Source organism: Solenopsis invicta, chromosome 16, assembly GCF_016802725.1.
Source record: "Solenopsis invicta isolate M01_SB chromosome 16, UNIL_Sinv_3.0, whole genome shotgun sequence".
NCBI classification, from domain to species: Eukaryota; Metazoa; Arthropoda; class Insecta; order Hymenoptera; family Formicidae; genus Solenopsis; species Solenopsis invicta.
Genome location: NC_052679.1, coordinates 23,216,866 through 23,230,697, shown reverse-complemented (window position 1 = coordinate 23,230,697; position 13,832 = coordinate 23,216,866). Strand labels below are relative to the sequence as shown.

Below are 13,832 nucleotides of genomic sequence, written 5' to 3'. Positions count from 1 at the left end.
ATTTTGTTTGCAACTTCTGGCACGTACAAAGAAGCATGTAGATTATTAAAATTGGTCAGAATAATTATGAATAATTATTTCCAACATAAGTTAAATGAACGTCATTTTTCAAGTAATGTACAATAAACGATAATAAGTAAATTTATAACTGATGAATTTTTGTATTGTACCATAGATCTTTTCACCTGATGTTCTAATACTGGTTTTGATCTTTACTAAATTTCTCAGTTAATTAGCCTCTATAAATACATCCGTTTTGTGATATGCCAAAATAAATTAAAATAAATTTTATTTTTTTTATTTTTCTCTATGTGTATGTGTACATACAATGTGTGAAAAATGGTTACAACAAAATTATATTAATAAATATAAAGATTCTGAGAATGATATGCAGGATTATAATAATCTGTACTACTATTTATTTAGCGTCTCATTACATTTATTTTTATTCAGTAGTTAAGTCATTTACTTCAAATAAGATACATATGTTCACATATTCAATAATTGCTTAAAAACATAACATTTTTCAAATCCTAAAATATTTGTTTTAAACTTTTTTGTAAAACGTGTATTTTCTAAAACATTTAATTATTTGTAAACTTCTGGAAATATACCATATATTACATGTATAGTTTTACATATTTATATTAAAATTACAATATTTTTTTATCTACCCTATTACGATTTTGGAGGAATGTTTGCATTAACAAGAGACTAGGCATTTCCACTATCATAGACAATGCGTAAGCGCACAAGTAACTAATTACAATATATCCCACGGATAGAACAACCTGGATAAAAAGATTAAATAAAGTTAATTCATTTTTTATTAATATTAAAATTTCAAAAAATTCGTATACTTACATACGGCAGAAATTCAAAATGAATTGATGTTTCACTGTGTAAACTAATCGATTGTATAATGATAGGATGTAAAAGAAAAACGCAATAAGTGAGTCTGCTCAAAGGGATCCAACCTTTAAACGATAGTAGCTTATTAACGATGCCTGTAACAAAGATAAACCTTAATAAAACCTTAATAAAAACGACAGATTTTTAAACTATAACAAAATTTAAAATATAATATAGTACGTCTTTAAAACATACTGTATGTACACACTCACATGTCCACGCACACGCACATTTACGCACGCACATGCGCGCGTGCATGCATATGCAAAGACATTCACAAACAGCATATCAGATTGATCAAAAAGTCTTTTCGTATTTTATGTAAAAAGAACAAAAATATTTTTTTATAAAAAGCGTTTTTATATTAATTATCAATATAGTTTGCGCTTTGTCTGATAACTTTTTGTTATCAATCTACAAGCTTGAAAATCCCATTCTCGAAGAAGGCATCTAGTCATGAAATTAAGGAAACGGTCCAACTATCTTTTGACTTTGTCCGCTAAATCGATTTTTTTTTCACGTTAAGGAAATATTGCAAAGGTCTGGGAAGATGATAGTAGGGCGGTAAAGAGTAAAAGAAAGTCAAAGGAGTATGGTGGATGTTTGAAAAATTTCCATTTAAGCGCTCCAATTTTTCTCAGCGTGGATGCACTTACATGAAGTCAAGAGTTGTTCTGGTGAAAGATGATACCTTTACGGTTGACAAGTTGAAGCCGAAGATCCTTGAGTTTTGTCTAAACTCTTTCGAATTGCCGACAATAAAAGTACTTTAATCGTTTAGTTTCTTAATAGGAGCCCATGATGGATAATTCTATAAATATTTCACACTTTACACTTTTAATAAATAAATATAAAAACAATTTTCAAACCAAAATTGGCATAAACTGACGGTAATTACATCTCGTCTGAAAGTTTCACACAAATTTCAATGAATCTAATTGCGAAACGTATTCGTACTTCTATTAAAATCGTACAAACAGAATTGGCCTAATTTGCTACTTTAAAAGCTCTACTTTGCAATTTTATTGCAAACTTACAATATTTCACAGGCACTCTCCGTTTGCAACAGTTTGTGCTGTAACGTTAAATAAATTCAAAACAATCGCGTTTTCTCTGCTCTTTCGTCGATTGCTTTGAATGCAAACGTGTCAGTTATGGCAACTTAAAAAACGAACAGTTTTTTTGACCAACCTGATACATATCTTAATAACACATGATATTGTACGATAATGTTATAAAACAAAAGTAAAAAAAGTACGATAATTATGAATGTTTTAGAATATTCGTATGACAGCATATGCTATTAAGGTATATATACATAGATATATACACACATACATACACAAAAATATACGCGCGCCCCTGAGAACACATTATATGTACATGTATGTATAATGTGTGTGTATATGTATTTGTACACATTAGACACATTAAACATACACTGTTTTTTGATAAATTTACAAATTAATAAATAAACAAACCTCCATGTTTCGTAGTACACGCTATTACAATCCATGCTAAACCAATAGCCCAAAGAGTTTTTTGTAAAGCAATATAAACAGCAATACCTAATACGGATACGTATCGCTTATTAATCGCAAATAATACTAAAATATTACAAGCACTGGCAAGACAAAAGACGCACCAGCATAGAACTATAATTTTCTAAAATGTATATCAAATTATTTGAACACATATTTATTTATTATATCAAGCACTATATCAAGTTTTAATAAATTTACAAAAAAATTAATAATAAATTATAGTAGTTTATATATTTTATAATTACTTCAATGTCCATTTTTTTTTTAATATGTTATATGTTATACAATAATAATATCTAACCTTTTTCCAGAGCAAAATATTATTTAATTTTATTAAAATATAACTTGTAATTGCACCAATAATAAATGAATTTATTCTCGTCCATGGTGGGAGGTATAAGACATTTGCAAATCTATATAATTCATGAAATCTGTAACAATAAGAAGTAAGAAATTACAGGCTGGTAAATAATTTCTTAGTAAAGTTATTTTATATGTATATACATACACACACACACACATATATATATATATATATATATATATATATATATATATATATATATATATATAAAGAGAGAAAGAAGAACAGAGTGAGAGAGAAAGCGATGGTATTATGGCCATATGTTTACATTTTATACAATATCTTTGTTAATAACGAATATTTTAAACTGAAAACTTAACGATTATATTCATCAAACTGTGTTCTCGAAAGATTCTAAACTCGAAGTTTAAGACGTGTTTGTGATATTGAATATTATTTATAAAAATAAAGCGATACTGTATAATGGGTCGAAGACAAACCGGGGTGATAAATACGGTCTGCTAACAATAAGTTAAAAAATTTTTATGGAAAAAGTAACAATAAAATTATATCGAGATTATATCACAGCACTACGATTGATGTGCAAATTTAAGTTAATAAAAATCTCAAAGACAACGTCGTAAAATAAAGCTCATTAATTTTTTGCCCATTAATGATAACGTAAAAAATATAATAAATTTTACGGATTTCGATCTTCTGAACACAATAGCGCTGTTAACTTTTCATTAAAACTGTGGAAAACATCGTTATTTTTCAACTTGAAGTCCTATTTTTCACCATCTTCATAATATATATTTTTCAATGCTCATATTTTCAAAATGCCCAAAAATAAAAATATCTTACCCCTAACAAATGCCGGCTATTGTATTGAGTGCAATGTTTGCATATTAACACTACTATATTACGCAGACTAAACAAATGAGTTTAAAAGTAATTATTAAAATCCGTCACTTAATCATACATTGCTCTTGTATAAAGCAAAAGTTCAGGTTATATTTAATTTTTGTAATTGCATAGATGTAATTGCATAAAATGTTACCTTTAAAACTTTTTATCTTTTTGCTTACAATGTGAGATGCAGCGTTTATACCAGAGCACTTACGTTCATTCGTCTAACAAGAATAATAATAACAAAAATAATACGAATGACCATAATACCCATAATACCTACCCGACCTATAATGGATACTTTCCAATTGCTTAATACATCTTGACATATATATGTTTTCATTAATATGTCCACATACATCCCTTGCCATTTTTTAATTTCTAATAATCATAGAAACTGAGTTTTTATTATTTCAATCTCATTTATAGCTGACGCGGTTAGTAATTGTTTAATTGAACTAAAAAACACAAGCCTGTACAGCTGACTAACAACCCTTGGGCTGAGACAATTGGAAAGCAACCAATATTACCTTCTTATATATATATATATATTATATATATGAATGTTTAAAATAACATACGATGGAATATATTCATAAACATATGAAATATAACCAGTAAGAATAATTGATCCTATTAAAAGTGCGCCCAATATTATAACAGCAACGTAGAAGTACCTAAAATTCACAATATATATTTATTTAAATATATGAAAGCCGTAATACACTAGGAGAGACTGGGACATGTAATGCAGGTTTGATTTAAATAAAATTAAAAAAAAAGTAAAAGTATAAAAACCTTAGAAGCGTAAAAACTTATGTTACATACGTAAGAGATGCTTTCCTATAAAGGCTACAATATTTTTAGAATATTACAGGAATATTTAAAAAAATATATTTCAAGAATATACAATATATTTTAATATTACAGAAATATTGTATTAATATGTCCGTTTTCGTATAATACTTGTGATATATTATTTCAACATATGGAATATTATAATAACGTTCTACGAATATTACTTTTGTTCAAAAAATAATTTGAATTTCTATGCATAAAATATTTATAAATTTTATAATTATTATATTTAAAAGTTACTTATATTTGAAATATTCCAGATTATTTAAAATATTAAAGTAAATAATATTATTTACTTCTTATATGTATAATATTCATATAATATTATCAGAAGACACAAATAATCATCTTTCATTAATATTAAATACTATAATATTTCAGGAATAATATTATTTAATAGTAATAATATTATTCAATAATATTACAGCGTTTATAAGGTTTGCAATAACTTTCTTTTGTTTCTTCCATCGTAAATACATAAATAGGGCACAAACATGCTTCTTGAACCCCAGTCTCCCCTACAATCTATATTTGATTACTTACATAGTTAATAAAATTAATATCATTAAAACAATTACGTAACATTGCGTATCAACAGCCAGATACCAGCTCCAATTCATGCACTATGAAAAAAGGTTCAGAATAAAAATTTGATTTTTAAATATTATTTCAAATATACCATTTTCATCCTATTACTTTAATTTGAAATAATTTTAATCAAACCATGTTCATACCAATTCATCTACAGCAAATAAATTATTTATGTATAAAAGATTTCTCCACCAGTACTTTGCACAAGTTTTGTGATACTTCTCATACGCATAAAATTGAGATGTGTTGTCAAACCAAACTGAACTCAATTGCGTTATTCCCAACACTATTATGTAAGTTGGTGTCAACCTTAACAAAATTATAATTATTGATGTGAAAAAGGAGCAATTATTTATTTAAATATTAAAATAAAAAAATTAATTTTTTAATTTTATACATCATACACATATAGATTTATTTCATTAAATCAGTAATTTTATTACGTCTATTATTGTTTTTCTTTGTTTGTAAATATAACAGAAAAACATACCGAAGAAATCTTTTTACTATGTTAATAAAAAGTTCATTTAATTTTTCTGTATATCTGAATGGCTTAATCAGAATTTTGTTTGCTTTATCTCTCAAATACCAATGAGCCACCAAAAATCCACTAGAAAAAAGATAAATGTCGACTGATACGAGTCCAATCATTGGATCAATTAAATAGTCACAAATTTCCAAAGTTTTCCACATCCATACTTTATTATCTGCAAACAAAAAGCAAATTTTATTATACAAAAAAACAAGAGATAAAAAATAATTCATTCTGTAAAAAATTCAAAATGTACTTGCCAAAAAAATTTACTTCAAAAACTATAACGTGTAATGCAATTATAAAACACATATTTATAACTTTTAAGCCCTCAAGGACCGGTATTGTACCAGTATTTAATTTTGTACTAAACATTTTTTTCGTATTTGTATAAGCGGAGAAACATATTAATACTGTTCCAATTACACTTTTCCAATGAGAAGACGGATTTAATTTTATTTCCATTCTTTTGGACTCGTCTTTGATATCTAAATCATAATTCAAAACTTTTTATACTAATGTAAAAATAAAAAGGTTCAAGATTAAAAATAATATTAAGTAAGCGAAATGCATACAAACGCTCAAATAAGCCGTGCACAAAATGTAGCAAAAATGCCAGTTTGGTAATTAATTATTTAAAATAATAATTAAGTAGAAACGAACTATTAAATAATTTAGTAAATAATTAAACAAGAAATTAATAGTTTGATAAAAAATTAAAAGATTAATACAAGAAAGTAAACCAAAGTTTTAGAAAATAAAATCTGTAGTATATCAAAATTGTAAGTAATTTGTTAAAATAAAAATTTTGAGTGCTAATATGACACACTTACTTCCATTAGTTTCATTCATCTCATTTTTCACTACAACACTTTTTTGATTAATGAATACATCATATATCGTTCCGATTGTTGTCATAAAACAAAATCCTAAACCTATACTAAAAATAGAATATTGCCTTTAATCTTCAAACTCTTGTAAAAAATAAAAAAATATTTTATTATTACATCTTATTAATACACGATATTATTGTTCGTATTGTGAAATAATTGTCATTTTCTCCTTAAAACTTACCAGATAAAAAATAATGCACCACCGGATAGCCACTTGTCATTATATTTTAGATCTTTAACTTGAATCAAATAAAGATCGGTGGAATAAAAATCAAACGTTAAGATAACTTTATCATGTAATATTCTTTCCAAAATAAAGCTTAGATTATTTGTAGAGCACGATGCTGGCAGACAGAGTCCTAGCGTTATCACATTCTAGAATAAAATAATATATTATAAAAATATTTTCATCCTTCTTAAAACAGTTTTGTAAACTTACTTCTTCAACTACATGCATGTAATGTTGAAGAGTATTATTGTGTCTAAAATGAGCAACAAAGTAATTTATTTCAAAAGGCGAAAATTTTTGTTGCGAATGATTATACTGCGTATTATTTAATATTTCCCATGATAAGGTCATAAAATTTTTAGTCATCATATCGAGACACTGACTACGACTGCCTAGCCAATAATTATTTCCGTAAAAATAACCTGGTTTATATCCGCCACTGGAATCTAAAACTGTAAAATAAAAATTAGACTGTAGCTATTTATTCAAAACAAATACTAGCTTTTTTTCTTATAATTAGTTAATTTCTTAACACTAGTTTGCCACCAAAGAGTAGACTAGCTATGGGCTAAACAGTTATTTTTCCTATTTGTTGTACATACAGAAGCGTCAGTTGGCATCATAATGCAATAAAGCAATAAATTGGCATGCTATAACATTTTCGTTGGAATTAGCATTTTATGAATAGGAAGCGTCGATAAGCTTTTTAAAGACTCAAGAATTTCTTTATTTTACAATCAATCGACATGTTTAAAAATTTATTGTACGACAAATATAATATCCATCTTATTATGCTGGTAAAATTGTTATTTGTTAAAAATAACTGTTTAGCTTGATAACCGTTATCCGTTCCAAATTTAATAACAGTTACTGAAGTTATTTTTCAATAACAGTTACTCACAAAGGAAGATCGGCAAGTGTAAAATATTACCCTCTTCTCCTCTATAAGTTAAATGTAGTGTATATTAATAAATATAAGTTAAGCATTTATTTACTGGTTTACATGATTCGACTAGAATATTTGTTCTCTTCAGCATTTTACAGATAAGGAGACTTGGTTTACAAAAAATTATTACTCATACTTTCCATACCTTTATTATCTAACGCCAACTCATCAACAAGAGAACTAACATAAAACTAATTTAAAAATTAATTAGAAATTTCACCTGTTATACTGCATTTATACAATTCAATTTATGTGTTATTTATGTGTCAATTTATTGTATGTAAAATTCCATTAGTGCAGAAATATGTATAACGACGCCACTTGGTGCAGGCACTTTGGATAATTTATATATTGAAATTTAATTTTTACGTCTTGGCAGTATTGACCTTAATATGCAGAATTGGAAAGTAACGCGTTAGTTGTAACGCCGTTATCGTTTTCGTTACTTTTTTACGATAACGAGCGTTATCTTTTTATGTCGACAACGGTAACGGTAACGTCGTCATTAAATTACATTTTTGTAGTAACAGTAACGAATTCAGTTGTTACTTTTTTGTTACTTTAGTTCCTTATTGTTTATTTAATAGTTCGCGCACTGATCGCGCATTAGAGTCTTGATTGGATACAAATATTTTTATTCAAATCAAATGGCAATGAATTTTTAAAAGCCTAATAATGCGCAATGTACATACAATTGAAGAATGATCTTAAATATTCAATTACTCATTAAATTAATTTAAAGTTGATTTTTTGTATTGATCAATAGTGTTTAATTAATCATTATTCATAATCGAGCACAATCATTCATATGTGATGATTATGAATCGCATTTATAATAAGATTTAGTGAAAGAATCATGTTCTTAAGTATACATAGAATGTTTTTTATCACGCAATAAATAGATTTTTTTGCATTGTTTTATATTAAAAGACTCCACACAATTTGAACAAAAATAACATCGGTAAACTCTTTACTTTTAATATGTTACAGTTTCCTGACAAAAATTCAATTAATTGATAATATTTTTTTTACATAAATTGGGATTTTTTCCAAATTTTGTATTTACTATTGTATAAAAACTTAAAGTCTTTTTTATTAATTTTGTTATGAGTATGTATACATATACATATTGTTGAAAAAATTTTGATTTATTTCTGAGATTTAAAATGTAACGAGGTCTAAAAACAATGTTTAATCTAAATTTCTATAAAAATTGTGCAGCATAAAAATAGTAAAAAGTAAATAAAATATTAATATAAAAAATTCAAAAAATTATTAGACAAGTTAAATAAATATAAAAAAATTATGTTCTATACAATTGTATATAAGTTTAAAGAATTTAAAGTATTAATATTTATTATTACAATATTAATTATTAAATAATTTTAAAATTTAATAACTTGATACTTTAGCATTACAAAAAAATAACGAAAAAGTAACAAATCGTTATTTTCAAACTAACGGTAACGGTAACGCGTTACTTTATAAAATTAGTAACGAGTAACGATAACGAGTTACTTTTTACAAAATGTAACGGTAATAATAACGCGTTACTTTGTCAAAGTAACGTTCCCAATCCTGTTAATATGTATTAATTCAAATGTTAACATTCTTAACAAAAATGTCAAGGAGAAACGTAAAAAAATTACTAAGTGCTCACTGATTTTTTTCTTTTTGCTCAATGTAGCCAATATTTATTCCTTTAATATATATTTGCAAATGTTATAAATAAAAACCAAAAAGAACATTGCAGCAATCTTATTAGAATCTTTCAAAAAAATTTCTGTTATATTTAAAGAACGTTTATTGGGGATCAAAGCGGACATTTAAAAGTTGTTGCAATAGATGTTTCAGAAACATGGTGTAACATAAATATAACAGTGTTTCAATGTTGTGTCCTTATAATGTTACAAAAGTGTTCCTGTACTATCAGGATAAAGAAGAATAATCTTTTTTATTTTCTTTATCAGATTTTAGTATTTAAAATTAGTTTAGCATAATATCAGTATGATTACGATTAAGAATTTTACTTACCTTTTAAGCTCCATAGTATCTGTTGATCAACAGCGTCTCGGAAGTTTTGCAACTCTTTTCCGCATGTCGTTGAGTTGAGAAGATCGGCTTTCGAAGCAATGGCGTAAACGGGCGTTGTCTGAATACGAACATTATTAAATTCTTGAGTGTGTACAGGAACACAAAATAACGCAATTAAATTGGTGCAGATACACCAAATAAACAGATGTTGTTGGCGTAACATTATGAGGCTTTTGTCTGTAGGTATTACTCGTCTTCTTTCTTACTGAAATCTGGCAAATACGTGTACAAATTATCTTTTTTGTTTATGACTAATAATTTTATTCGTTTAATGAATTTTTTTACTGCGTTAATATAAACTTTTTTTATTAATATAAGAGAAATACAATTTTTCTGATAAAACTAAAAAAGATTGTTACCGGTATTTTCAAAATATTTTTACATTAAGTTAAAAAAACGTTGCTTTGAATTGTTTAGTGTCCTTATCGATCAATTTCGACTTTACATGACTATAATATTCAGACTTTTATTATGTTGCTGCGGTTTTAAAGTTTTGTTTCTTCGCGTTAGTAAATTAAATTGTATCACAAATTCGCGCATCAGGATACTACCATCGAACACGTCAACCTTTACTTGAGACACCAAGACCGAGAAACTTTTCAACACGATTATCTGAAGTTTCTAAGACAAACTAATCTAATATAATACATCGAAGAGGCAGCTTCTCCCACCGTTAAGTAGTCTCTCTGCGGGAGAAACTCAAGTAACTTACATAGAAACCATCGACTATCCTTCATTGGTTTCAATAGACTTTATACATGTTGTTAATGTATCAAAAAGTATTAGATCTATATATTTTTTTTTTATCAGATATCTCAAAGATTAGAAGTTATAACACCCTCGAAATGGCTGATTTTGACGCTGTACTTTTTTGCACACTTTACAGCCCCGCACAGCACGTAATATTGCAATAATATTGCGACAATATCACAATATCACAGTAATATTACAACAATGTTGTAATATTACAGCAATATTGCAGCAATATTGTTGTTATATTGCAATATTACGTGCTATACGGGGCATGCAAATAAATTAATTCTAATGACATAATATACAACTTGTGACGTAAAATAAAAATGTGAGTATAGATAAACATATACATATAATAGATAATTTTATATATATATATTTGTACAAATATATTTACTGCAATTTGTACAGGAGAGATTTTAAATATGTTTTCAGAATTAAATACGTGGGAAATATATATTTTTCCTACGTATAAAACTAAAGTTAATATTTTGCAGAATCATCATTATGCAGTAAATTAATTTGCGTAATAATACCGAATAATTATATCTTTGCTCAAATTAACGAGAAAATCTACAAGTATAAACATTTATAATTCGTGACTTGTTTAACACTAAATGATGTATAAGACCTCATGAGAAAACAGTATATGATATCATCAGCGTTATAAACGCGTAATAAACGCAGTGATTTCTTTAATTAAATGGAAGCTTAATCTTTAAATTGTAACGTCCAAAAAAATCACATACCGTTATGTTTCCGCTACTTTAATAAGTTCTTTACAAGAAAAAACGTATATTTTCAATTATAATAAATTATACTTGTGAATAAGAAAAATGGAAAAAAAAGGTATAATTTAAAGGTTAACAAGAAATTTCGTATACAAGGTGTTCCTAAAATCTGTAGAACTTCATGCTACATTTTGGAAACGGTTCAAAATTACGGACCTGCAAAATACATGTTTGATCATTTCAAGAATTTCTTTTTTCAAGGTTATGGAAATTGCCCCCCTCAAGGGATGGAAATTGTCCCCTTTTTGCGGGACCCCAACACAAATATTTCAATTAAAACCCATCATATTGTAATAATTTAAAAGAGTATAAGAAAAGAAAAATTTTAGTACAAACGGAGGTTGATACGTTGACCCGTTCAGGAGTTTTATAGAGTTAAAGTTCGAAAAAAGCCAATTTTCAAAAAAACCGTTACTCCTGTTCAAAAAATTTTTTAAATCCTAAAAATGTTAATTAAACCATAAGAATTTTCCTAATATTAAAACATAACATCACACGAGTATAAGATGTAGATGAAGAAAAAATAACGGAAACGGTAAACTATAGTTTGTGGGACAGCTACAACTTTTCAACCGTTTCATATTACAAATTTCTAACGAATAATAATGACTAATGAGACCACTGCAATGTTTGATGAAGACAGATTGCATACAAAGATATTATGAGTTTAGAACCTCTTTTGTGAATGTCAAGAGAAGTTATTGATAAGTAAAGTTTCAATAGCGATCTATAAAACCGATTACAGTTTAAAGATAAAAACTTATAGTTATTAATTGTATCCCTTCATGCCATGCTAGCCTATTAGACTTATACGACGTCGCTCTACACTGGAACGTCGACGTATACGTATTTTCGATCGTCTACACGGGAACGCCTAATGGGCGACCACCTAATCCTCTGATAGAACAAAGTTACTATCAAATCAAAATCACGAATTTGCCATGTTTAACCAACGTATTAAAGTATTAGTCCATGAAGTTTCTTTTAACGAGATTACATACGCAACTACTTAATTAATTTAAAAAAAAGAGAGAAAAGAAAAACTTAAACAAAGAGAAAATTTGAATTTTGTATGAATTTTTTTCGTGTGAATATTCTGTAATGTATCTAACAATTCTACTAACAGTACGTATTATTAAAAAGTAAATTTATTCACGATTGCAATTAAAGATAAATTTATTAGTTGCACAATCGTCAATCAAAGTCAATTAAAGTAATTGAAAAATTACGCAATAAGATAAACTTGAAATATTGTTGCACAATCATATCATAATGCTGCATTTTTCCACCATAGTATTTGTGAAGCAATAATTGTTTATATTTGAACAGACCTTACGCTTATGTTATCATTCTTCTTTTTTTTAATCTTTAATTATAAAGTTTGCATAAAGCAGTTAATAGAATTATTAAAATACGCAAATTCCAATAATTTTAGATCACTAAAAACGAATACGTAAATAAAATTATTCTATCACATTTGTGAACTATTTTGGTTCAAAAGTACCCAAAAATTTTTAACATTTTTAAGCTCAACACTGATTAAATTAGATTTACTCAGTAATTACTGCTTTATTAATTATTATAAAGAAAAATGACTTTTAAATTCAGTTTTTTTTACAAGGAATAATAATTACTGTGCATTTTGATTAAGGCAACCCTGTATATAATTCTATATTTTTATTATTTCATTATTCAACAATAAATTGAGGCTAGTATCGTTCGCACGCGTGCGGCATTCTCACGTGCGGGCGATATAAGCTTCAAATGAAGACGCATCTACATGGTGCTGTGAGAATTATTACGCACACGTGCACGCAATTATTTTGTTATCTATGATATTTAAATATCACATTATTTTTTTTATCGTATACCATAATAATAATAATCTTTATTCAATATCTACACAAGCACATGTTATAAAAACTATTTGAATAGATTCTGATTAGAAATATTCTGCGCGCGCGCGTTTTCTCTAAAAAAAATACAAAAAAGTACAAATTCTCTAAGAATCTAAGAAAAATAATTGAGAATAATTCCAATTAGAATCAATTTCAAAAAATAATATGTATCTTGACCATGTTTGTCAAAATTAATATTATTCTAATCCTAACAGCATACTTCATCCAAGATATGTCTCCAGAGTCGTCTTTGGGACGTATGGCCATCCCTTGGGAGATTTGTGCTGTTAGAGATCATGTTTTCAATTTATAATACGATGTATTATCAATACAAATTGAACAAGAATGCCTTCTACGATGTATTATATAATATTTAATTTTCAATTTTGTGTTTTTTATACAGAGTATCCTATTTTACATCGTAATATCTCAAAAACGATGCATTAAAAAGAATTTTTGAAATAAAATGTGTAGGGTTTAATGGGAGCTACACCTCAGTTGAGCTACCTATATTTTGAATCCAAGGTCTTATTTGGAGTTTTGTTTTGTTGGAGTTAGTCTTTAATATATAATTACGA

The 13,832-nt window shown here is 26.9% G+C and overlaps 1 protein-coding gene across 1 annotated transcript; it reads right to left on the bottom strand.

Moving 5' to 3' along the window:
* Positions 1-619: 619 nt before the first annotated feature.
* Positions 620-10,466, bottom strand: LOC120359776 (nose resistant to fluoxetine protein 6-like). The gene is made up of 14 exons (XM_039458784.1): positions 10,172-10,466; positions 9,753-10,024; positions 6,983-7,224; positions 6,725-6,918; positions 6,484-6,590; positions 5,911-6,138; positions 5,609-5,825; positions 5,262-5,427; positions 5,071-5,150; positions 4,251-4,346; positions 2,758-2,887; positions 2,394-2,577; positions 865-1,007; positions 620-791 (listed from the first exon to the last, which is right to left on the bottom strand). Exons 2-14 carry the CDS (start codon positions 9,973-9,975, stop codon positions 654-656), a joined length of 2,148 nt encoding a protein of 715 aa, XP_039314718.1. The 5' UTR covers positions 9,976-10,024; positions 10,172-10,466; the 3' UTR covers positions 620-653.
* Between the last annotated feature and the right edge of the window lie 3,366 nt (positions 10,467-13,832).

Excerpts from the sequence above, each read along its gene's own strand:
- LOC120359776 (XM_039458784.1), bottom strand. The coding sequence starts at position 9,975 with ATGTTACGCCAACAACATCTGTTTATTTGGTGTATCTGCACCAATTTA. Across the intron at positions 6,139-6,483 it reads GATGAATGAAACTAATGGAA|ATATCAAAGACGAGTCCAAA; the intron begins GTAAGTGTGTCA and ends ATTATGATTTAG. Across the intron at positions 5,151-5,261 it reads TATTTGCTGTAGATGAATTG|TGCATGAATTGGAGCTGGTA; the intron begins GTATGAACATGG and ends CTTTTTTCATAG.